The sequence below is a fragment of the Podarcis melisellensis genome (assembly GCF_964234715.1).
Source record: "Podarcis melisellensis genome assembly, chromosome: 1".
Classification (NCBI taxonomy): domain Eukaryota; kingdom Metazoa; phylum Chordata; class Lepidosauria; order Squamata; family Lacertidae; genus Podarcis; species Podarcis melisellensis.
Genome location: NC_138528.1, coordinates 10,429,458 through 10,454,892, shown reverse-complemented (window position 1 = coordinate 10,454,892; position 25,435 = coordinate 10,429,458). Strand labels below are relative to the sequence as shown.

The 25,435-nt window shown below is 46.9% G+C and overlaps 1 protein-coding gene across 7 annotated transcripts in view; it reads right to left on the bottom strand.

Moving 5' to 3' along the window:
• Positions 1–1,233: 1,233 nt before the first annotated feature.
• SYNE2 (spectrin repeat containing nuclear envelope protein 2) overlaps positions 1,234–25,435 on the bottom strand; it is a 240,313-nt gene continuing 216,111 nt past the window's right edge. For 5 of the 7 annotated variants that reach the window (XM_081908040.1, XM_081908043.1, XM_081908039.1 and 2 more), the window contains exons 97-113: positions 24,689–24,851; positions 24,238–24,425; positions 21,876–22,026; positions 21,581–21,763; positions 20,760–20,897; positions 19,982–20,176; positions 18,963–19,242; positions 16,696–16,764; positions 14,693–14,832; positions 13,297–13,417; positions 11,834–12,045; positions 10,135–10,335; positions 8,528–8,656; positions 6,554–6,745; positions 6,324–6,413; positions 4,733–4,782; positions 1,234–3,346 (exon numbers count right to left, since the gene is read on the bottom strand). In XM_081908040.1, coding sequence (XP_081764166.1) covers positions 3,121–3,346; positions 4,733–4,782; positions 6,324–6,413; positions 6,554–6,745; positions 8,528–8,656; positions 10,135–10,335; positions 11,834–12,045; positions 13,297–13,417; positions 14,693–14,832; positions 16,696–16,764; positions 18,963–19,242; positions 19,982–20,176; positions 20,760–20,897; positions 21,581–21,763; positions 21,876–22,026; positions 24,238–24,425; positions 24,689–24,851 — 2,728 coding nt within the window. In that variant the 3' untranslated portion in view covers positions 1,234–3,120. The remainder of the gene's footprint in view (positions 3,347–4,732; positions 4,783–6,323; positions 6,414–6,553; positions 6,746–8,527; positions 8,657–10,134; positions 10,336–11,833; positions 12,046–13,296; positions 13,418–14,692; positions 14,833–16,695; positions 16,765–18,962; positions 19,243–19,981; positions 20,177–20,759; positions 20,898–21,580; positions 21,764–21,875; positions 22,027–24,237; positions 24,426–24,688; positions 24,852–25,435) is intronic. The other 2 variants (XM_081908042.1, XM_081908045.1) reach the window with 2 other exon arrangements.

Sequence of the window (25,435 nt, the reverse complement as noted above, 5' to 3'; positions counted from 1 at the left end):
AGGTGAGCTTCTTTGTTTCTTACAGCTATGGGTGATCGGCATTTATGTGCCATGTCTTTCTCTGGCCAGGATGGGGGACTTGTGGCCCTACAGGTGCACCAGTGAAACTCCCATAATCTTTAATCATCATCATCATCATCATCATCATCATCATCATCATTTATTTATACCCCACCCATCTGACTGAGTTTCCCAGCCACTCTGGGCGGCTCCCAATTGAGTGTTAAAAACAATACAGCATTAAATATTAAAAACTTCCCTAAACAGGGCTGCCTTCAGATATCTTTTAAAAATAGAATAGCTCTTTTTTCCATTGACATCTAATGGGAGGGTGTTCCACAGGGAAGGCACCACTACTGAGAAGGCCCTCTGTCTGGTTCCCTGTAACCTCACTTCTCGCAATGAGGGAACCGCCAGAAGGCCCTCGGCGCTGGCTGAACGATGGGGGTGGAGACGCTCCTTCAGGTATACTGGGCCAAGGCCGTTTAGGGCTTTAAAGGCCAGCACCAAAACTTTGAATTGTGCTCGGAAACGTACTGGGAGCCAATGCAGATCTCTCAGGACCAGTGTTATATGGTCTCAGCAGCCACTCCCAGTCACCAGTCTAGCTGCCACATTCTGGACTAACTGCAGTTTTCAGATCACCTTCAAAGGTAGCCCCACATAGAGCGCATTGCAGTAGTCCAAGGGGGTGATAACCAGCGCATGCACCACTCTGGCAAGACAGTCCACGGGCAGGTAAGGTCTCAGCCTGCGTATCAGATGGTACTGGTAGAGAGCCGCCCTGGACACAGAATTGACCTGCGCCTCCATGGACAGCTGTGAGTTCATTCTTAATGGATAGGAGTGTTTTCCTTCACCTCTTCCCATTCTTCTGAGGGTACTCATCTTTTCTGCTGGGCGCTGTTTGATCTTTTGTGAATGAACCACTGAACTGCAGGTGGCAGCTACCCAAGGAACTACCCGATCTTCACCCATGTGGACTGGCCATTGGATCATCTTAGGCAGGAAGGAGCATCAATGGGCTGCCTCTTCCAGTTGAGCTTCTGGTGTGTCCCTGTGGCCTTTGGCTATTCTTTCATCCTGCCTTGCTCCTCAGTCCCGACTAATGGCTTGCCCCAATGGCTCTTGGGTCCTGCCTTGAACCAGACGGCTGTCTACCATGCCCTGCCCTCTCCCAATCCTAGCAGTGTTCCAGGAAACTAGATTTATAAAACATCAAGACAAACAAACTCAGGACTGCTGCACACAGCCGAAGAATTTTAATGAGGGGGTTGGGAAAAAAGAAAGATGGACTTTGTATACACAGCCAATATATTTTTGATCCAGGTAAAACTGTTTCCGATCTCTCACCACCAACTTCACCTTAAATGTGACAAATCTTGTGAAGTTAGGGCATGAGTTCAATGGGCGCAAGATGAGCCCTGGATTCATCAGGCATAGCAACCAGTTTGTAAGCAACGGCTTAATCAAATGGCCCCAGGAAACATGAAGGAAACAGTCCATTCCTCATCACCACAGCAACTGTTATCCAGTGATATACTGCCTTGGAACATGGAGGCTCAATGTATTGACAATGGCTTATGTACCATTAAAGCTGTGCATGCACAGAGGGTTCACCATAACGGCCAATGCTTGGTTCCCTTTCCCTTTTTAGTTCTCCCTCTCCTATCTAGAAACCGGCGTGGAATTTGCTTTACCTTGAAGTGATTTTAATTCCCAGCTGAAGCAGCTTTGCAGTGCAGTGTGCACGTTCTGGCAACCAGCATGGCCCTACGGTGTTATCTCTGCACATGCATTCTGCTGCATAGGAATAGGGATTGATTGTGCCCTTCCATTATTAAAAATTATTTTAAAAAAACATCCACGTATCTTTCTTTTGGCTTACTGTAAATTATTCAAAAAAGATTAACACATAAACATCTTTTGATTAAAAAGCCGCAAGTTTACACCATTGATTCATATACAAGTGAGATAATCAACACTAATTATGGCCAGCACTTTTTAAATATAAAACTATGAACAATATAAGCCACCTACATGCAGCATTTTCATTTCTTTTTATTTAAAATAAAAGTACAAAAGAAGACATGAGACAAATCTGCAGTTCTAAGTACACACAGTGGTACCTCGGTTTAAGAACAGTCCTGTTTAAGAACGACTTTGTTTACGAACTCCGCAAAACTGGAAGTAGGGTCCCGGTTTGTGAACGGACTTCCGGAATTGATTAATTTCATAAACCGAGGTACCACTGTACTAAAATCTTTGTCATGGAAACTTATATACAGTGGTACCTCGGTTTACAAACTTAATCCGTTCCGGAAGTCCGTTCTTAAACCGAAACCGTTCTTAAACCGAGGTGTGCTTTCCCTAATGAGGCCTCCCGCCGCCGGTGCCCTTCCACTGTTCGGATTCCATTCTTAGACCAAGGTAAAGTATGCAATCCAAGACACTATTTCCGGTTTTGCGGAGTTTGTAAACCAAATCGTTCTTAAACCAGACTGTTCTTAAACCGAGGTACCTCTGTATCTATCTATCAATCTGTCTATGTATCTATATGTATTTGTTAACTGGAGAGAGAGGGTTGCTAAAATACTAAAGTATAACAAGTATTTTATATATATTTATATAAAATCAAACCTTTCTTTTCACTACAATATTGAAGTACGGAAATAGATTTCTTTGCATGCAAAGCACCAGCTGAAAAATGGGTTCTCTCCGTCACACTAAAAGCTATTCTCTACAGCATTCGTCGTTAGCTAAAAATCACATTATTTCAATGCAAACATGACATTATCTTGAAAATTCGTCTTCAGAAGACATTCTGGCATGGAGGCCACCAGCCGACTGATCACACATTGTGCAAAAGTATACAGTATGTTGCTTACAGTTCAAAAATATATAGAAAAAAGTATTTTCCTGTACAAAACCGGGTTAACACCTGTCTCTGCCCCCGCCCCCCCCTTTCCAACCCATCCCAAATATTGAAATTGCTAGAGGATCTACTTCTTCAGTTGTGAAATCTGATGCATTCACGTTGTGAAGTCCTCAGAATGGCAATAGCAGCATGAGAAGAGGAGGTTCATTTTGGTTGAAGTGCAAAGAAGCCCTTGGGACGCTTCAGAAGGGAGGAGGCCCATTGACAAACCGCAGCATGGGGTGGAAAGACCGGGCAAAGTTGTTGCGGTGTGCGCAGCTGTAATCTTCCTCCGAGAAAGGGGGCAGGGTGGCCAAAAGCAGGAGGAGAAGGAAGAGCAACTGAAGAGGGAACGCCATTCTCAGCACACGGGAGAGGAAGCCACGGGTCTTGGGAGCAGCTGGGCTGGCACTCTCCTCGTCATCCCCTCTGCAAATATGGAAGAGAATTTATACATGAAGCTGCATTCCATTGAGTCAGACTTCATCTAGCCCAGGGTTTCCCAAACTTGGGTCTCCGGCTGTTTTTGGACTACATCTCCCATCATCCACGAAGACTGGTCCTGCTAGCTATGCATGATGGGAGTTGTAGTCCAACAACAGCCAGGTTGGGAAACGCTACTGTAGGGTGTCACGATCAGCAGCTACTCAGGGCGGCTTGCAACATATATAAAAACACAACACATTGAAAGGCTTCCCTATATTCTCTACTCAGACTGGCAGCAGCTTTCTGCAGAGCTGGTTTGAGGGCCACAAACCTTGTCTCTCCCTTCTGAGCCCTTCTACCCAGAGACACCGGGAGGAATTGATGTTGTGCTATTCCAATCATTCCGTCATTGCAAACATTTCACCTTGGCAGATGGAATGATTCCATGCTCTCTTCTCTCCGTGTGTCGTTCTGGGGGTACTCCTGATGCCCCACGTGCCTTTTGGGGGGGGGATCTGTTGCACAAGTGGAAGTCATTGTGCAGAGTTTCCGCTGATGCGTCTCAGCTGAACCCCACTATTGTGCACCTTGCTGCATCTGGCAAACCTCTGGGTTCTAGCACATCTCACAAGCCAAATGTTTGCCCACCTCTGAGTTAGGTAAAGGTAAAGGGACCCCTGACCATTAATCCAGTCGTGACCGACTCTGGGTTTGTGGCGCTCATCTTGCTTTACTGGCCAAGGGAGTCAGTGTACAGCTTCCAGGTCATGTGGCCAGCATGACTAAGCCGCTTCTAGTGAACCAGAGCAGCGCACAGAGCAGCGCCGTTTACCTTCCCGCTGGAGCGATACCTATTTATCTACTTGCACTTTGACGTGTTTTCAAACTGCTAGGTTGGCAGGAGCTGGGACTGAGCAACGGGAGCTCACCCCGTCGCGGGGATTCAAACCGCCAACCTTCTGATTGGCAAGTTCTAGGCTCTGTGGTTTAACCCACAGCGCCACAAATTATGGACCTTCAAGTGCTGGTTGTGTGAATGCACCTGTTTTTGTTTTTAAAAAGTGTGGGCAAAAATCTCCCATTCAAAGGTGTTTGCATTTCCAGGAAAGTTGCCGGTAGTGGCTCCCTATGCAATGCATACAGCACCTTTGATGAACTGTTTTTGTGTGTCTCTGCTCGGACTTTGGCAAAGATGAAAAAGCGCTAAACTCCCTCTTCCTCCTTTCCATGGCCTTGATCCTGCTCAGATTTCCCCGTGGCTGCTATTTACATAATAAACAATGTGTGTGTTAATTAACATGTGATTATGAGCACATCTAGCTTGGCCCTACGACTGCCTTCAAAATGCAACCTCCATTTTTAAATTAAACATTTTCCAAAACCTCCTACCTAATATCAGCGCCGCTCTCAGTCTCCAAGGTGTTCCTTCCACCAGCCTGCTGGAAATGGAGATATTACTGTGTTATTTAGTCATACTTTCCTCAAGAAACACAAGCGCAAGAAGCAAATCCCAAGTGACCCGGTTACAGAGCTCAAAATGCTTCTGTGCCGTGGGAATGTCACAGGAAATGTGGGTTTGACGAGTGGATGTTGCTCCATTAGGATGAATGGGGTAGCACCCCACTAAATGCAGTCTTCTCTCAGACATGCCCCCTCCAGCTGCCTACTTAACAACCAGTCCAGGGGGTGGCAGTGCCTGTTAGCTTCCTCCTCCTTAGGGTTAGTGCCCCTCTTGCAGAATCAAGCCTGGAGAAGGATGGGGACAAAACCAAACAGGACTGCAGCCACCGTAAAGCTGTGCCCCAATGCTCACTTGGCAGAGTCCGTTCAGGAGGATCACATGGTCAACGCTATCAAAACCTTCAAGTCAGCACTGCAGGGTCATACGCCTTTGCATCCCCCCAGTAGTCAGGGTGACAAGGGCGGATTCAGTCCCATAACTACGCCTGAACCCCAATTGGAACGGGTTGAGACACAGTCGTACCTTGGCTTTCGAGCAGCTTAGTTCTCGAACGTTTCGGCTCCCGAACGACACAAACCCAGAAGTGACTGTTCCGGTTTGTGAACTATTTTTGGAAGCCGAACATCTGACAGGGCTTCCGCAGCTTCCGATTGGCTACAGGAGCTCCCTGCAGCCAATCGGAAGCCGTGCTTTGGTTTCCAAACGTTTTGGAAGTCGAACGGACTTCCGGAATGGATTTCGTTCGACTTCCAAGCATAGCTGCCAACTTACAGATTTGAAAATAAGGGACCAGCAGCCTCAAAAATAAGGGATCAGAGCCAAAGGCAGAAAGCCCAGCCAGCAGCCAAATAAAGCCTCAAGGAAAACCACCGTCACCTCTCCGCTGGGAAGCACTGAGCAAAGGCAAGTCCCCAGGCAACGCAGCCGATTTGATCAGCACAAGGCATGCAAGCTCCCCCCCCCAGTCATTCCTAGACTTCTTATTGGGTGAGCAACGCAGCCAAGCAACACAGTTGGAGCCTCCCTCCTCCCTGACATCATCAATAAGGGACAGCAGCGGGACATGGCGCTGGGATAAGGGACTGTACTGCCAAATAAGAGATGCTTGACAGCTATGCTTCCAAGTTATGACTGTATAGGCATGTGACAAGGGAAGAGCTTGTAGCCTGGCCTTAAAGAACCAATCCAAACCAGGCTTCCACAACCTAGTGTCCTCTTGACCTATTGGACTACAACTCCCATCACCCCCAGCCGGCATGGTCAGGGAGGAGGGGAACTGCAGTCCAAAATGTTCTGGAGGGCATCAGGTTGGGGAAAGGTACTGAACAGAAACCATGTATCCTTTAGCATGGCCATGAATTACAATTGAGTTGCTGGACTGTCCTGACCAAACCAGGCAAGTCAGCTGTTCGTGTTAACTTGCAATAAAGCATTTCCAGATGGAAACAAGGTGAGGAGAAGGTACTAACAGACTGGAGAAAAACCAGAGGTTTAGAAAAGAATTGCCAAGCAGCTTGCCTTGTTTTTATATGTGCAAGGTTTCTCTGGTCGCTGAGGACAGCCTCCTGAGTCCAGATCGTCCACATCCTGCAGAAATGCCCTTGTGTCCTAGAAGGAGGAAAACGGAAGATAACTTTATGTTCTGCAGAGTAAGAAAAGCTTTATCTCCCAGGAGTTATGCGCCCCGCCCCCTTGGGAGATACAGAACTGCATCACCCTGGATTCAAGCGCATGCATCCCAGCCTCACCGGCTTTCCATGCGAGACCTTTAAATCACTTGAGACTCTTTCCAGAAGCTGCTTCAGTTTCTTCCCAATAACGTGGACCTTCTCGTGAGCTTCAACATAATCTCCTCCACCAGATTTGACGAGCAAGTGAGTGGAAATCTCCTGCAGAGTGTTGACTTGCTGCTGCCTTTCCAGAAGCTCTTTCTCCAGTTGCTTCGACAGGGAAATGGAAGGAAATATTGATGCATGTATGACTCTGCTCTACATAGAATCAAGCTGAACCACTTGATCTGTCCAGCCCACTACTGCCTACTCTGATTGGGCAGCGGAGCTCCAAAATCTCTGTCTGACAGCCCTGAGATCCTTCAAAATGGAGATGGCAGGAACTTTACCTGGGAGCTTCTGTATATGAAGTGCATGCTCTTCTACTGAATTGTTGGGCAACGGCTAATATGTACGTTTGTTTCCAGGCGCAATTCACTGGGCTCATATCAGTGCCTAAAGCCCCAAAACAACTTAGGCTCTAAATATCTGAAAGACTGCCTCCCTCCCTTAAGACCCCCTAAGGCAGCCTTTCTCAACCTGTGGGTCCCCAGATGTTGTTGGACTACAACTCCCATCACCCCTAGCTAGCAAGGCCAGAGCTCAGGGATGATGGGAGTTGTAGTCCAACAACATCTGGGGACCCACAGGTTGAGAACCGCTGCTCTAGGGTGTTAAGAGAGGGTCAACACTCTCAAAAGTTGATCACTGGGGCCCCAGGAGAGGGCATTCTCTATGGCAGTCCTTAAGTTATAGAATCACACAATCACAGTTTCCTACACTCATGTGCATTTGACAACCTCACTATGCAGTTTTCTTAGCATGCTGAAAACATATGACTGACAGATATTTTAGGACCCAACCTATTCTCTTCTTGCCTGTTGTCATATTTTAAATTTATTCTAGTATTGTCTCCACCTCCATCATTCTGCCTGGACAATGAGGTCCAGCTCCGAGGTCCTTCTGGCAGTTCTCTCACTGCAAGAAGTGAGGTTACAGGGAACCAGGCAGAGGGCCTTCTCGGTAGTGGCGCCCGCCCTGTGGAACACCCTCCCATCAGATGTCAAGGAAATAAACAACTACCTGATTTTTAGAAGACATCTGAAGGCAGCCCTGATTGGGGAGGAAGTTTTTAATGTCTGATGTTTTATTGTCCCTTTAGGTCCCGGGGCAGGGATTTGGAAAAAGGGGTTCCCGGAAGGAGGAAGACGACTGCTGTACGCGCTGCCGCGCACCGCAAAAGGCAGCTTTATGCTCCGAGAAGGAAAACGAGGGGGGGGGAAGCAAAGAAAACCCAAACTTGAACAAATAAGCAAAATTGGAAGCAGTAAAACGCAGCAACGGACAAGCAGAGATAAACCGCAAACCGCAGCTGCTGAAAGAAAAGAAAGGGGCGAGCATGGGCTGCCCCGACCTTAAATGCCCCTTAGAAGTCCCGATGCCCCTTACAAGTCCCGCCACCAGCCGATTGGCTGGCACGGTGAATGATGAATACTAATGACCCTGGGATTCCCTAGGTCCCGTGGGGCTGCAGCCAGCCCAGCGAGGGTGTGAATGGGGCGTGATCCCGCAACCCCCCCCCCCCGGATGTCGGGAGTGGCATTGTCCCTTTAATTCAGTTGGGAGCCATCTAGATGGGCGGGGTATGTATGTATGTATGTATAATTAATTTAATAATAATAATAATAATAATAATAATAATAATAATTGTTGTAAGCTGCCCTGGAATCTTATGTTGGAGGGTGAGTAATAAATCAAAATACCACTCCCACAACGACTATCACTAACCACGACAAGATAGGGCATAGGGAGGATCAGAAAAGCAGATTATTGGCATCCCACCATCAAACCAAATGGAGCGAAGTAACATTGTACCTAATGGGAACAAGTCAACTGGCGGGTCAATCATTTCTGTATGGATGCACCAAAAAGTTTTAGTTTTTTTAAACCTACCATTAATTCTCTTCGGCTCTCCTGAATTGCGTGAGGATCAGCATTCAGATCCTTGATCTGTGCTTGATGCCTCCGAACCTCTGCAACAGCCAACCACAGCAGCAGGTTATGGTTTTGCTTATGGAAATCCTGCAGAGAAAAAACATCCATTATTAGGAGAGGCAAGGAGGGGCAGCCTCGTCAGATCACGTCTGCTGACAAAGGCCGGTTTCAGACTGCATGCCAGCAAACTCAGGTTGCGTACTTTGAGAGGATTTGATGATCTTGTGAAACAGCAATCTTTTGCGCTAAGGAAAGGAAATGCACCAGAAAGCAAAGGATAAGAATTGCTTGATAACGTCGTGTCAAACCAGAATGAACGCTCCACAACTCAGGTCTATCTCTTTGGAAACTTTGTGCAAACAAATCAGGCTGAATGCTCAATAAGCAGGTTATGCAGAAGGGACCCAAATAATACAGGGCCTTTCCAACTTGGGTGTTGAAAGGTAGTAATAATATGTAGCACTTATATTGTGCTTTCTTGAAAGCTCAGCGTTCCCTGCATTCAGTCTCTCATGAATACTTAAAGGCAGGGAAGTATTATCAGTTCCATATTGACTAACCATAGGTGGAGGGCTGAGGTGGACAGATCGTGGCTTGGCTAAGGCCACCGGTTCATGGCAGAAGAATATTTCCTGGTTTGCAATTTAGACTATTAGCCACAATGCTTCACGATCTGTTCCAGGCAAAGGAGGTCAGAAGTGCAGGGAGGTGGGCTTGCATCCTTCAGCTATGTGCCGAAAGGAAAATCACAAAACCCGAAGATCTTGCCTCGCTTACGTAACAATGCTGTGCAACTACGGAGTGTTCTGCAAATGGCATTTTAAAGCAGTTTCTTAAATCTGCCCAGGTTGGCTTGAAAACATAAAAAACATCCTGTATACCTGAAGTAGCATCTCCACCCCCATCGTTCAGCCCGGACACTGAGATCCAGCGCCGAGGGTCTTCTGGCGGTTCCCTCATTGTGAGAAGTGAGGTTACAGGGAACCAGGCAGAGGGCCTTCTTGGTAGTGGCACCTGCCCTGTGGAACGTCCTCCCTTCAGATGCGAAGGAAATAAGTACCTATCCTATTTTTAAAAGACATCTGAAGGCAGCCCTGTTTAGGGAAGTTTTTAATATTTAACGCTGTATTGTTTTTAATACTTGATTGGGAGCCGCCCAGAGTGGCTGGGGAAATTCAGCTAGATGGGCGGGGTATAAATAATAAATTATTATTATTATAATATTATAAAAAAGGCTGCTGGATCAGGCCAGCGTCTAGCCCAGATTCCTGTTCTCACAGTGGCCAAGCAAATACCTATAGGAAGCCACCAAACAGAAACTGAGAGCAACGGCAACCTCCCTGCCTGGGATTCCCAGAAACTGGGACTCAGAGATGTACAACAGTGGCAGCAGAACAGGGACACCAGGATTAGTAGCCATGGATGAAGTACCTTCCATTGCCCACCCAGAATCTTCTAATGTTCGTTTCCATTGGTTATCCCTGAGTTCCAGTGTTTTGAGAGATGGAGGAAAACCTTCTCCCTATCCACTTCTTATAAATAAGAAAGCAATGGGCTGCACTGACCTGACAGCCCACCAGGGCTTCCTGCAAACTCTTCCTCCACTCTCCCAACAAATGAATGGCCTCCTCCCAGCGCATGTTGACTTGCCGAAGCCTGTTCTGGAGCTCTTTGGATCCAGCGCTGTCTCCTTGCCTGAAGTCCTTGCTGGTCAGATTGGCAGAAAGCACAAGTGCCTTGTAGTTATCAAAGGCTTTGAGCATATCCTGGCGGGAAAGAAGCGGGTTAGGATTCTGCGTTTCAAAATAACTTGGGTTTTTAAGCACTGGCACAACAAAACAACCGGTTTACCAGTGAGATTGCCTTCCTTTGCACGCCTACTCGACTGCTCCCATCTACAAAACTGGCACTGTGGCAAGTGCCACATAATACTTGTAAGAAATGGATCTTTTACACTTTGGAACTCCCTGCCTGTTGACAATATTTTTTTGTTTAGGCAAGCTGATCCAGACATGTGAAAAAGCTGATGTTTTTTTCACCTGCTCTTTAGTTTATTGTTGATTGCAATTATTTTGGAAGGCTTGTTTTTAACTGTTGCCCACTGACAATTTTCCATAGCTTTATTCTTTTTTTGTAAACCTCTTTGAGGCCTCCCCCCGCTCCTTCTGACAAGTGTTTCAGTCTGTGCTTTTGCATATTTATCTGTAAGCTGCCTTGAGTCCTGGTCCGGGGTGGAATAGAAATAAATATAAAAAATTACAAAACAAACAAACAAACAAACAAACAAACAAACAAACAAACAAACAAAGGCTGTTCAAAACCTTCACTTGGGGGATAATCCTACCAAGGCTCTATGGGTGCATTCCAACAATTAGTTCATGACCACAAGTCCATGACTGATCTGAATTACAACCTGCTGAACTTTGTAACTAAGAGGTTGTAGCTGATTGTGCTGTGTTTTATACTTAAAGGTAAAGGGACCCCTGACCATTAGGTCCAGTCGTGACCGACTCTGGGGTTGCGGCGCTCATCTCGCTTTATTGGCCGAGGGAGCCGGCGTACAGCTTCCAGGTCATGTGGCCAGCATGACTAAGCCGCTTCTGGCGAACCAGAGCAGCGCACAGAAATGCCGTTTACCTTCCCGCCAGAGTGGTACCTATTTATCTACTTGCACTTTGATGTGCTTTCGAACTGCTAGGTGGGCAGGAGAAGGGACCGAGCAATGGGAGCTCACCCCGTCGCAGGGATTCGAACCGCTGACCTTCTGATCGGCAAGTCCTAGGCTCTGTGGTTTAACCCACAGAGCCACCCGCGTTCCGTGTGTTTTATACTTACTGTTGTTTATATCTATATATCTCCTGTTTTGGATTTTTTTTGGGGGAGGGGCATGTTCCATTGAGACTCAAGTTTAAGAAGGCAACAAATAAATTGAATTAAGAGTAGAAGTAGCAGTGATCATGATGATGAGCCGAGTCTAGCATGCCTGGCCCCACTTATCTTAGTTAAGAACACCTGCATAGAGCTAGAATCAAGCAAACTTCAAGGACTATCACCAGCCATTAGACACGGGAGCCAAATGGCAGAAGCTCTAGGTGTAACGGTCTTCTGCAGATCAGATTCTGGCTATCTTACCTGTGTGGTCTTTCCTAAGAGATTGTCCCCTGCCATAAAGAGAGTGGAGCCCTGGAAGACCTTCCTTGATCCAGCAAGGCACTTCTTAGTTTGGCTACAGGGATTATTTACCAGGACAAATGGCGAACTCACTTTCTGCTTCTTGACTCTTTGATGGATGGCGGTGATGCTGGTGGGCGGTTCTGCCTCCTGCAACATTTCAAGCTCCTTCTCTGTTTTATCCAGCCAAGCGTTGATATTCATGAGGTCAGAATTCAGCTGCTCCCGCTGCTGCCGACTCTGCTTCATTCTCAGCTTGTTGCTTAAGTCTTGGGCTTGAATCAGCTCCCATCTCTCGAGGCCTCCTGCGGTTTGTTGCAAAATTATTCATTTTTTTTATTTTATTAAAAAAAGCTTTGAAGCTTGACTCAGAGGAATATTATTTCAGGCATTCGCTGGGTCCCCTGAGAAACCGATCTTCTACCCCAGCCTAGCTACAAGATCCAACATTAAGCCTATGTGAATTTTTGGGTAGCCTTTTAGGGCTTCTATCCCTTTACAACAGCGTAGCATTGATACCTTTTAAAGACGCAATCGATAGCAGCCTTCAACCACCTCCAAATATTTTGGACTACCACCCCATGTAGTATTTTCTGCCATTTCTCTTTTCTAATGATTCCATCTACTGCTTCTGCCTTTTACTTTCATGTGGCTGTTTGTTTGTGTTTTCACTATTTTTCATTTTTATATTAGCTGCCTTTGGGCGTTTTGCCTTTAAATGCAAAGGGGGAACATAAATACTTCAATAGATAAAATAACTGCACCTGCTCACATTCATTTATTTTTATCTTTGACTCCCTCTCTGCTTCCTCCGTTTAGAGATTTTAAGTTTGTTGAAGCAGGGATCTCTTGTTTATTGGCTTTCATTCCTCTGTAGGGTACAATCTACACTGATGTTATAAATACATAGGGAAAAATGAAATCCTAATTCTCACACACACTGCAAAGAAGCCTCTACATCAGACTTCCTCAACCTCAGCCCTCCAGATGTTTTGAGACTACAATTCCCATCATCCCTGACCACTGGTCCTGCTAGCTAGGGATCAGGGGAGGAGTTGTAAGCCAAAAACATCTGGAGGGCCGAGTTTGAGGAAGCCTGCTCTACATAAGCAGTCTATTACACACATAGTAAAGGTAAAGGGCCCCCTGACCATTAGGTGCAGTTGTGACTCACTCTGGGGTTGCGGCGCTCATCATCTCGCTTTATTGGCCGAGGGAGCCGGCGTACAGCTTCCGGGTCATGTGGCCAGCATGACTAAGCTGCTTCTGGTGAACCAGAGCAGCGCACGGAAACGCCGTTTTCCTTCCCGCCGGAGCAGTACCTATTTATCTACTTGCACTTTGACATGCTTTCGAACTGCTGGGTTGGCAGGAGCAGGGACCGAGCAATGGGAGCTCACCCCGTTGCGGGGATTCGAACCGCCGACCTTCTGATCAGCAAGTCCTAGGCTCTGTGCCCACAGCGCCACCCGCATCCCGATTACACACATACACACACGCATATCTGTATCCATTTTTATACATATCTATCTCAAAAAATATTACAGCTAAAGTACCTGGTTGTTTTTCTATGGCTGCAACGCCATCAAGGCTCTGGCTAGATTGGGGTTCTTCACTAGGCAACATCCCTGAAATCTCCTGCATGCTGTCCAGACTCCTGCTGCTCCGTTGTTTCACCTGGAATATAACAACATAGAAAGAAGGGAATGACACATGACACCGGCCCATGTACACTGTGCCCAACGCACTGGTTGGGCACCCAGGAATGTCCTCAGCACACTGCTCAAAAGGTACCTTGCTGCCAGAGGTAACCATGAGACAATCCACTATCCTGGTCTTGTAATTCTTTGGATTTTAATTAACCCGTTAAAAGCTCAGGAAACTGAAGAGTACAAATACTTCTGTCGCACTATGCAGCACCGAAATGACCTTTGCTACTCCATCTATCACTACACCACCAACGTACAATTAGCAATATCTGCAAATCCAGCTGTCGTTTATAGATGCTTAATGGATCTTTGTGAGATAGAAGTTCAAGAACTCAGAGAAGCAAGGAATAAGGAATCAGAAAGTATCCTACAGTCTAAACAATGGAAAATTGCTTTTATATAGAATCTTTCCTTAAGATTCGAAATTGAGAGTGATCCAGCAAAAATTAATATTTTGAGTATAGGAAGGCAGATGTTAGAGGTGTAATGCTGAGAACACTACATTGAGGCATATTATGTTGGGCTTCTCCACTGACACAGCATTTTTGGTCTGAAGTTGTTATCCACATCAATTTTGTATTCCCCAAATCCAGATGTTCATATCATTTTAAATAATATTCCTGTAGTATGGGGGGCTAATGGCAAGACAACAAAAGTGGAATTTGCATGACCTTATGTTTGTTAAGAGCCTGGAAGGATAAATACTCAACATCCATTATGATCTGAAGATCTACTCACGCTGAAAACATTTGAACATATTTCATACAGGCATCAATTTTGTGTTGATACCTTTTTGGACACCTGGAAAGCTTATATTAACATATCTTTAAGATACATATACAGATGGCAAGTGCTTATATAATGTGAAGTGACTGGGGTTTTTTTTGTTATTATTAGTGTTATTTGTATAGTAGTTCCTTTTATTTATTTTATCGCATTTGATTTCTTTCCTTCCTCTTTCCTTTGCTGAATTTGCAAATAAAAATATGTTGTCATTTTTTAAAAAGTAAAATCATGCACCTCTTTCATCGCTTAAGCCATACAATGTCTCTCCCCTCGGTCCATTGCAAATTCCTCATTTTTTACTTCCAGCAGTGACCAGCTCCAGCATGGCTTTTGGTCAGGGATGACAGTGGTCCAATAACAAATGGAGGGGGCACCAGGTTCCCCACCTCTGCCTTAACCTAATGGCCAACCTAGCCCTTTTATGTTTGTAATGTACCTGCATTCCAGTAGGACTTACATAGCCTGGTTTGTAGGGAGTGCTTGTCTCTGGGCTGTTCAAAAGGACACTTGGAACCATCTCTCCCTGGTTGTATGGATGTTTTCGGCAAGCAGGGCTTTCCGGAGAGTGCCATGTGTGGGTCTCAGAAGCAGATTTTTCTGTGGTATGACATCAAAAAAGAAATCCGCAGGAAGTTAGATGCCCAAGTTTGGGGTGAGGGGTTGGGGTGGGGGATATGAATGAATTAAAAGCATTCTGCAGAATAGGGGGAACCAAGTTATGATGTGGGGGGAAATATATATGAAAGTTTTACCGTTCTTCCTTGCAAAGCATGCTTGTTTGCAAATGTATGTTGGCTGTGTTTCAGGGGCAATGAAATGAGGAGCCATGCAGTTATGGGTGGGCACGTCCCCTCACCCCACCTTCCTGAAAAGGCCTACAGACAGTTAACAACACCACCGAAAAGTGCAGGCGGGAAAGATGACTCTGGGAGGGAGAGCTGGTCCTACATGGGAGAAGGATGGCCCTTCTCAGGCAGCAAACTTCCGGGATGCTATTACAAGGCAGCAAATGGTGGGTCACTTAGGTTGCGTACGCATTGTCCCATTCGTAGCACACAAAAAACTGCAGGTTTCCCTCAATCTGGATTTGTGCCTGTTCATCCTCAAAACTGCTTCTTATAATCTAGATCCTGCTTGTCCGCAAGGTTGGGTGTGGCTACTCGATATGCATTTGGAAAACCTCCTCTTGAGGTTATCCATGCCTTTTCCTCCCTGCACGTGAATGAAGGAGGAAGCGGTGATTGCATTCCTGGCACACGCCCACCTACAATGTCATTGGGCAGGTGTGGATAAAGCCACGCCTACACCTGCTTCCGAATGGACACAGAATCCATCTGTCATGAGCTTTTGTTTTCAGAATGAAATCCAGTTTCTCAATAGGAGCATTTCAGCTAGCACGGCTAGATGATGTGTGGACTATATAGAAAAGGGCTCATTTCCTCTTGATTTTAAAATAAAAAAGGTGTGCATGCAGCCTGCATCTGTTGTGTTTCTGACCGCTAAAGCAAGAATGGAAGCCACTTTGAACCTTCCACTCTCAAGCATCAAAATGACTTTGACCATCTCTGCTGGAAAACAGAACTCCTTGGTGACACATCTATGTCTGCAACACACAAAGTGATAGTGCAGATGAAACTAAAATTTTACTCTCAGTTTAAAGACTGTCTCAAGGCAAATCTAAAAAAATGTAGTATAAACACTGACAACTGGGAAACACTGGCCTGCGAGCGCTCCAGTTGGAGAACAGCCTTTACCAAAGAGACTCAAACTCAAAACACAAGGGAGAAACATGCTAAGAGGAAGGCACGCTTGGCAAATCCAAACCATGATCAACTCCTGCCAGGAAACCAATGTCCCCACTGTGCAAGGACGTGTGGATCCAGAATTGGCCTCCACAGTCACTTACGGACTCATTGTTAAAACCGTGTTTATGGAAGACAATCTTACTCTGCTACGAGTGATCGCCAAAGAAGAAGATGAAACTAACATGGATTCTGGAGAGAATACCAAGTGCTCATTTTCAAAGCAAGCCGATCGCCCTGTTCAGCCCAATGCTGAATGGCAGAGGAGGCCTTAAAGCTAAGCTATGATGTCTTGGGAGCGATGTTTGCGAACCAGGAAGATTTTCTGTTTGGTTGTTTTTTTAACCCAGACTGCACCTGAAGGCTTATAGTCTCCAATGCAAATCGAAAGACAAATTTAACCATCTTTGTGCTGGAGCGGAGAACTAAGGGGGGAAGAGCACAGTCTTGACCGTTCACTAATGATGACACATGTGCAAATGGTGCAGCGTTAAACAAAAATGGGGGAAAAAGAGAGAGATTCCACCATGAAGCAACTGGAGCATGGTGTTGACACAAGCCAGGGAGCCAGACACTTGCATATGATAGAGGTGTAAGGAGCATAGCGTGCGCCACAGGGAGACTGTCATGTTGAGACACATGCAGCAGCAGTGCCTACCAGAAACTGCTTTCAATGATTTTGTGGTCATTTTAAGAAAGGCCTCGGCATTTTCAGGGATTTCTACATCTGAAAAAAGAACAACATCACCAATTGCCTCGCCGGACAAAAGAGGCTGTGAACGCACACCCCCACAACTACCCACCCCACAGGACAGAAACATAAGAGCAGCCCCCGATAGATCCAGTCAAAAGTTTGCATAGCCTGGCATTGCATTTGCAACAGCTGGAAAGACTCTGGCAAATGCATAAGGAGAGTACAGTGGTACCTCGGGATGCGAACAAGATCCGTTCCGGAGCCCCGTTCACATCCTCAACGGAATGCAAGACACGACGGCGCATCTGCACGTGCACGGGTCGCGTTTTGCCACTTCCGCACATGTGTGTGATGTCATTTTGAGTGCCTGCGCCTGCGCCTGCGCGAGCGGCGAAACCCGGACGTAACTTGCTCCGTTACTTCCAGGCTGCCGCGGAGCGCAACTCGAACGCGCTCAACCCGAAGCACGTTCAACTTGAGGTATGACTATATTAAGGCAACAGCCCCCCACCTGCTGCTAAACTCTACCCCCCAACAAAGTACCTGTAATTTAGTGGTATACTGTTTTTTAATATTGAGGATTTTCCTGTAGTTATTGTGGCTCAGCAGATCTCCCTATATCATCCTGCTTAGCAGCTGGGGGGGCAGAGCAGGGAAAACCAGCCAGTAAGAAGAGAGATGATGAGAGATAGGTGGGAACAGCCAGCCATTGGCTCCTCCTTCACTGTGCAAGTGATTTGTGTCCCTCTCGAACTTCTGCTGCCATTACACAGGGGTGGGGTGGGGGCGGTCTTCAGAAAACCAGGCTATGATGGGAGACAGCCACAAGACTGCCCTGATCCTCCAGAGGTCCAGCTCCAGAACTGTGGGGCAGAGCTCACATGGTGATATACGTGCAAAGCTATTCAAAGTACAGTCATACCTCGGGTTACAGACACTTCAGATTGCGTTTTTTTCAGGTTACGGACGCTTCGAAACCCGGAAGTACCAGAACTGGTTACTTCTGGGTTTCGGAGGTCGTGCATGCGCAGAAATGCTAAATTGCGCTTTGCGCATAAGCACCGAATCGCAACCTGTGCGTGCGCAGGTGCGCCGCTGTGGGTTGTGAATGTGGATCCCGCACGGATCACGTTCGCAACCCAAGAGTCCACTGTATATGGTGTGGGGTTTTTTGCCACAGCTTCCTGCATTCCTAGCTGCATGCAAAGAGCCCTGCTGTAAGTAGCACAGAACATTAGGTTCTGCACCATGTTAGCCTGCTGAAATAGCTCAGTTGGCAAAAGAAGAGGCTCAAGGTTGTGGGTTTGAGCCCCATGTTGGGTGAAAGATTCCTGCATTGTAGGGGGTTGGACTAGATGACCCTCGTGGTCCCTTCCAACTCTACAATTCTATGATATGAGGAGGGGGTCTTCCTTCTGAATGCTCCCTTCCTGCATAACAAGCTCCCTGCATTAGGTCAGCCAGGACATCAAAGAGGGTAAAGCTAAGCCTTTTGCCCCAATGTACTAGTTTTCTACGTGAAGGTTTTGGTTTGTAGCGAAATAGCTCAGACTATTTCTTCATGTAATCCAGAATGGTCTACTCTGACTGGCAGTGACTCTCGGGGTCTCAAGGGACAAGCCTCTTAACTGGAGGCTGAATCTGGGACCCTGCCAAGCAAATTATGCGCTGTACAGCTGAACTATGGTTACTCTGTAAAGGGATGCATCTAAAAATATATACACCGTATTGGCCTGAATATAAGTCTCACTTTCCCCCCCAAATTCTGACCGTGAAAAGTTAAAGTGCAGCTTAAATTCGCAACCCTACAAAAATTGGCTTTTACGATATCGCTGCTGAAGCAGACATATGGTAAAACGGAACGGGTGTGAGTGCCTGTGGAATTCTAAGGGAGCTGCTTATATTCGGGTATTGTCTTTTTCTCTCCCCCCCCCCCAATGAATTTTAAAGGTGAGGCTTATATTTGGGTGCAGCTTATATTTGGGCCAATACGGTAACTCATCCTGCACCTACCCTAGAGTGAAGGGACACAGCCCAGAATTCTCCCACCTGTACACGAAGGGCATCAATGAATCTTGCAAGAGATGGGAAAAGCTCTTGTGCAGACATGCCTTTGAATGGTTGCATTGCTAGCAGTTCAATATTTTAAAAGCTGGGCCAAGGGTTTTTTGAATGGGTGCCAAGGTTACATTTCCTTGCTGAAATGGGAAGAATTGATAGGATGGACTCACCTGACAGATCACTGTAATACTGTTCTTCTTCCTCGTCTTGGGGACCGGAGTCTCCGACGTCCCCCGTGTGGTCCCACTCCAACGGGATGGAGTCCACGCTGACGGGCGTCTCGCAACCCGACCTCTCGTGACCCACTGCAGGGGGCACGAGGTGGCAGAGGGACTGCTGGGGTGGCAGCACTTCCTGCATGCCCTTTCGGCACCAGGGGTCGCTCTGCATCCCCCTTGCATCTTCCATGTCGGCCTCGCTTTCAGAGGTCTCCTTTTCATCTTCCAGTCCCTAAAATGGAAGAGTTATCACTGAGCAAAATTATTGACATGACTTCTGACTAATATCAGTGTATCCTGCCCCAAATACACTTGCCTTACTTACAAGAACATTGGAATTTGCCTTATACCAAGCCAGACCTTTGCTCTACCTAGCTCAGTACTGTCAGGCCTTTGGTCTATCTAGCTCAGTTTTGTCTACACGGGCTGGCCGCAGCTCTCCAGGGTTTCAGGCAGGGGCATCTGTTGGGAATCTGAATACGTGCAGCTACTCACACAGAGGCAATTAAGGTTTGGCAGACAGCCAGAAGGCAATCTGAAGGAGTAAGTCTGCCTGGTGATAACAGAGACATGGAGATAGCTCCATGATTGGTCAAGCTCTCTCAAGGGAGTGATAATTAATGGCCTACTAACTGGAATGTGTTAGTTCAGAGTTCAGTGGTTCATTGTGTACAGCTTCTGCATACAGCTTCAGCGTACAGCTTCCGGGTCACGTGGTCAGCATGACTAAGCCGCTTCTGGTGAACCAGAGCAGCGCACAGAAACGCTGTTTGCCTTCCCGCCGGAGCGGTACCTTTTTATCTACATGCACTTTGAAGTGTTTTCAGACTGCTAGGTTAGCAGGAGCAGGGACCGAGCAAAGGGAGCTCACCCCATCGCGGGGATTCGAACCACCAACCTTCTGATCATGAAGTCCTAGGCTCTGTGGTTTAACCCACAGCGCCACCCAATGCAATCTTGATAGCCCTTACCGGGGGCCAGGATGCCAGTCTATGCTGGAATCGGGAGACACGGCCAAAGACGTCCTGGTAGTATCTGTGGACTTCTTGCAGCTCCTCTTCAATCACAACAGCATCCGAAGGCTCGCTTTTCTGAATCAGGTGCTTCCCGGACATAGTAAGCTCGTGGATCTTGTCAGTGTTTAGCAATATTTCCTGCTGGAAACACTGTTTGGAAGACAGGCAAGGATGCTTCTTAAATACAGCATTCCTCATCAGGTTAATTTCTCTTTTGGACAGGGAATGTTTCACCCCTCTCCCTGAGCCCTGGATTCTTAAGCCAGTTCCTCATATATACAGTCAGTGTGTTTTGGGGGGCATGGGAATGGGGTGCTCTGCTGCTAGTCATAACTTGATAATAGTCTTGTGGGTGCCAACACAACCAAAAAAAGGGGGGAGGGGAGAGATAGTACATTTTGCCAGTGAGAACTATGACACACACACAAAAACCACTGTATACAGTGGTCGCTGGAACCTCCCACAAGTTGGTACCGAGAAGAATGGTTGGTCCCCATTGGAGATGAGAGACATCCAAGTTCAGAGGATAAGTACTCCAATAAATAAATAAACAAAGGTAGCTTTGTTTCCACTCCTTCTTTTGGGATGGCAGGAAGCTTAAAGAGCTTGCAGCAAATTTCCCAGGGATATACTGTATATCCAAACAGGAGACAGGCAGATGTTATAGGAGGTGTAGAACTCAGCTCATTTCTCACGATGCTTTTTTTTTTTTTAAAAGAAAAGCAATACTTACATTTAGTTGTCGCATTTTCTCATCCAAGTTGCTCTCTGAGAAGTGTTCCACGTTGGTCAGCTGCAGGTCCATTTCGGTCAGCCACACCAGGATGCTGTCCTTGGTGCCCACAAACTCCTCCCATTGATTGGTAAAGTGCTAAAGGAAATCACAGAAAGCGTCGATGTGACAGTTGGCACATAGCAAAACTGCTGCTTGTCTGCTGGAAGGAGGTGTACAAGGCGACACCCAACCGCCTTAGGGACTCCACTTGTGTAGGGTTTACTTCCTTTAGTCATTTTCTTCTCCTAAATATGACCTGCAGGGCAGCAGGTGTGGACTGCTCCTCAGGGTTTACTCCCAAAGCCTTTCTGAGTATAGCCGAAAGACAGAGGAGATTTAAGACAGAGTTTTCCTTCTCCTAGATGGGACACCCTGCCCAGGTTGAGAAGTCCCACCTGCCCCTACAGCACGTGCAGAAACTGCTTTCGTTGGACCCACTAATGGTCTCATCCACTCAACCCACATCGAGGGTTTGAGACCCACCGGCTACCCTCACCTGAAACCTGACAGCCGTGGCACAGAAGAAGAGGAGTTTGGATTTGATATCCCACTTTATCACTACCCAAAGGAGTCTCAAAGCGGCTCACATTCTCCTTTCCCTTCCTCCCCCACAACAAACACTCTGTGAGGTGAGTGGGGCTGAGAGAATTCAAAGAAGTGTGACTGGCCCAAGGTCACCCAGCAGCTGCATGTGGAGGAGCAGAGATGTGAACCCGGTTCACCAGATTACGAGTCTACCGCTCTTAACCACTACACCTCACTGGCCGGCCTGTGGTTACCTTGAGTCTCCTGAGAATTGCTGTCACGCGTTTCTGGAGGTTATCCCAGTCTTGGTTGCCCTTGTGGACCATCTGCTTCAGCTTGCTGGCTGAATCGGTGCGATTCTCCCGGGCCAAACGCCGGTACTGTTTATTGATCAGCTCCAGCTGTGTCAGCCGCTCGTGGATTTGTCGCTGAAATGCCTGAAGTGGAAAAAGCAGCCCTTTGTTTTCTTATGAGCAGCCTCATACCTGGCATCGCTCAGGAAGAAACGAATTCTAGGGGGAAAACAACTACAGAAAGCAGGATGTTTACCTCAAATTTCTTCAAGTCCTCCTTGGCATTGGTGTACGAAACCTCCGAAGAGTTTGGATACGCCGCTGTCCTCTCGGCTGTCTTCAGCCAGTCCTCAAAGCGAGAGTAGTCCTCCAGGAACTTCTGCCAAAGTTGCCATGTTTCCTCAATCCTAAAGGGGAAACAAACAGCAACAGCAGCATTTTTTCCCAGTGTACTTCACGTGGAAAAACCACCAGCCTTCTGGAACTTTGAAGTCTTAACAAAGCCTGCCCAATTCCGCTTCCCCTCACAGCTCACCCAAACCACCTGCCTCTGCCAACTGGTGAGGTGGCATGGGTGAAGCTCTGGTGGTCTTCTGTGTTCCCAACACCACAGGCCACCATCACTTAGCAAGAGGGAGAGGGGTGAGAAACAGGGAGTGTGGTGCAAGGCGGCAGAGTCATTTCACCATTCTAGCTGCCAGCCAAGCTCCCTGTGCTTCACCCCCGCAGTAAATGCCAGCGACCCACATCACTGGGAAGTGATTTCTCCCCTTTGCTCTGCCCCCCACTGATGAGAGAAGGAAGATTGCATTTTGAAAGGCAGGCTTTCCCCCTCTCACCTCCCACAGCAGCAGCAGTTGGGGTGGTGGTGGTAGCTGTGTGAGCTACATCAATTACAGCGTGACAACGTCATTGCAGTTTTATTATATGGTTAAGATATACGCGGTCCATATATTTTCAAGCATGTTGTTGCAATACAGATAGCTTTAAAAGAGTATTGGACGGAATCACAGAGGATAAGCTATCAATGGCTACAAGCTGGGCATGTTCTACAATATGCTTCTGAATGGCAGTTGCTGGGAATCACAAACAGGGAGAGTGTTGTCACAATCGGGTCCTGCTTGTGGGCTTCCTGTTGGATCCTCTGGTGGACCACTGTGGGAACAGGTTGCTAGTCTACATGGGTGATTGGCCTGATCAAGTAGGACTCTTTGCACACGTGCCTTTAAAAGAAAGGAAAGCTACGATTCTGAATTCTGGCCCTGAGACCACATCCTGTGCTTCTTCTGTGTTCTCATAGCACCAAACCACACATAGAGTCCTGATCGTGGAAAATAGGATGCTGTCTCATACAAGGTCAGGCAATTTGCCCATCTAACCCAATACTGTCAAAGGGCAAGGGCTCTTCAGGGTGACAGGCAGTGGTCTTTCCCATAATTTGCTCCTGAGATTCTTTAAGCTGGAGATGCCAAGAATTTAGTTGGGGACCTTCCATGTTTAGCTCAGGGGCAGAGAGCATCTTTTATGGCCCCCTCCCCTGTTTATCCACCTAGGCCAGGGGTCTGCAACCTTTAAGACAAAAAGAGCCACTTGGACCCATTTCCGAAGAAAAAAAAACTGGGAGCCGCAAAACTCGTCATTATAAAAATAACTTTTTTGTCACTTTTTTATTATTTCTTTGTTTGACCCCTCAGAATTACTCCTCCTCATAAACGTTAAATTAACAAGTTAGCTTTTTGTGTGTGTGTGTGTTCTTCACTCCCCTTCAAAACAGTGACCAGCATACATGCCCCCTCACAATGTAGCGGGCGGGCGGGAAGGGCACGCACCGCCCCCATGCGACATCACAGCCAGTACAGCGCCCGCCACAGTGGGGAGTGTCGGGGCGCACAATGCGCCTCCTCCCCTCGCTAGTATCCGCCCCGGAGCCGGGGCAAAGGTGTAAAAGAGCCACATGCGGCTCCGGAGCCGCGGGTTGCAGACCCCTGACCTAGGCCATATTGCTTGCTCTGGCCATGTAGCTGGGTCTTGTGCTGAAAGAGACCACTTCCATCACCCGCCATGTTAGGAATATGTTGGCCTTCAAATCCCATCACCCCCCACCCAGCCAGCACAGCCAACTGTATGAGGTATGAAGTTCAGCAACACCTGTAGGGCCACATGTTCCCCATCTCTGGCGATACTTGATCCTGTTAGCTAGACCCTTCTACTACCGATCTCCTCTAATGCAACCACATCCTTTTTAGGAATGATTCCTTGGGCCTTTTGATAACGGTGAACATTAAACCAGAAAACCAAATAAAATATTAATTTAAAACAGGGGTCAGCAAACTTTTTTAGGAGGGGGTTGGTCTACTGTCCCTCAGACCTTGTGGGGGGGGGGGGACAGACTATACTTTGAAAAAAAAATGAACGAATTCCTATGCCCCACAAATAACCTGGAGATGCATTTTAAATAAAAGGACACATTCTGCTCATGTAAAAACTTGCTGATTCCCGGTCTGCGGGCTAGATTTAGAAGGCGATTGGGCCGGATCTGGCCCCTGGGCCTTAGTTTGCCTACCCATGATTTAAAACAACATACACCCCCCCCCCGAAAAGAGCAGGAGGCCTCTCACTTCATTCGCCTCTCCATAGACATGGCACAGATGTTTCTCCACCGGCGGTCCAAACTTCTTGTGGTCTGCTGGATGGAGTCGCATTCAGTCTGGTTGGCACAGGCATCAGAATCATTCAGCAAGACCTCGCAGATGCAGAAGACAGAATCGACATCAGGGCTGTGCTGGTCAATGTCCCGCTGCAGATCCTATAACCACGAACAAAAAAACCACACATCTTTGGTTATATGTAATAGTGTCCTCTTCAAACAATTCCAACTTTAACACTACGACGTCAGGCCATTTGACCAGTGGGTGGTTCCCATGTCGTATTGTACACTGCTTAGATAAATGTTAAGCAGTCAAGATTTTTCAAATAAAATAGAATAAATGAACACAGAAATAAACAAACAAAGCCTCAAGACAGTTCTTTGCCCATCTCTATCATGTTCTCTGTTTTGCTCCATCTTACCTGCTGCTCTGCAAGTCTCTTCTTTATCTCCTGATCATCGCAGGTGTCATATACAACAGGCTTCGAAAGCTCTGATTCAATGCGTGCCAGCCAGGTGCGAAGATTACTCATGTTTTTGTTGAGCAGCTGTATGAAAGAAAAGGTCTCCTTCAGCTTCTTCACCCTGCGATTGGGGAGACAAAGGGCAGAAAGAATGTGAGAAGGTTGTAAAACAAGGCCAACTGATGATACACATGGACCTTCCATCACATACTGGCAAAACCAGGTTGCACAGTTAAAGAGTACTTGCCAATCTTGAACAACAACCACCTTCCCCATCAGACCTTTTTGCAATAAGGAAACTAACAAGAAAATGAACTGGAAAGTGTAAGATAACATTTCCTTAAGCAATGCTGAATAACCTCCTCACATACAAAACAGAATGCATGCTCAATGAATTGTGGGTGCTTAACAACAACAACTTTATTATTTATGTGCCACACATCTGACTTGGTTGCCCCAACAAAATCTTAAAAACACAGTAAAACATGGACCATTAACAATAATTTTGAACAGAGCTGCCTTCAGATGTCTTCTGAAAGTCAAATAGTTGTTTATCTGTTTGACCTCTGATGAAAGGGTATTCTACAGGGCAGGCACCACTACCGAGAAGGCCTTCTGCCTGGTTCCCTGTAGCTTCACATCTCGCAGTGAGGGAACCACCAGAAGGCCCTCGGAGCTGGACCTCTAACCTACCTGCACACTTTG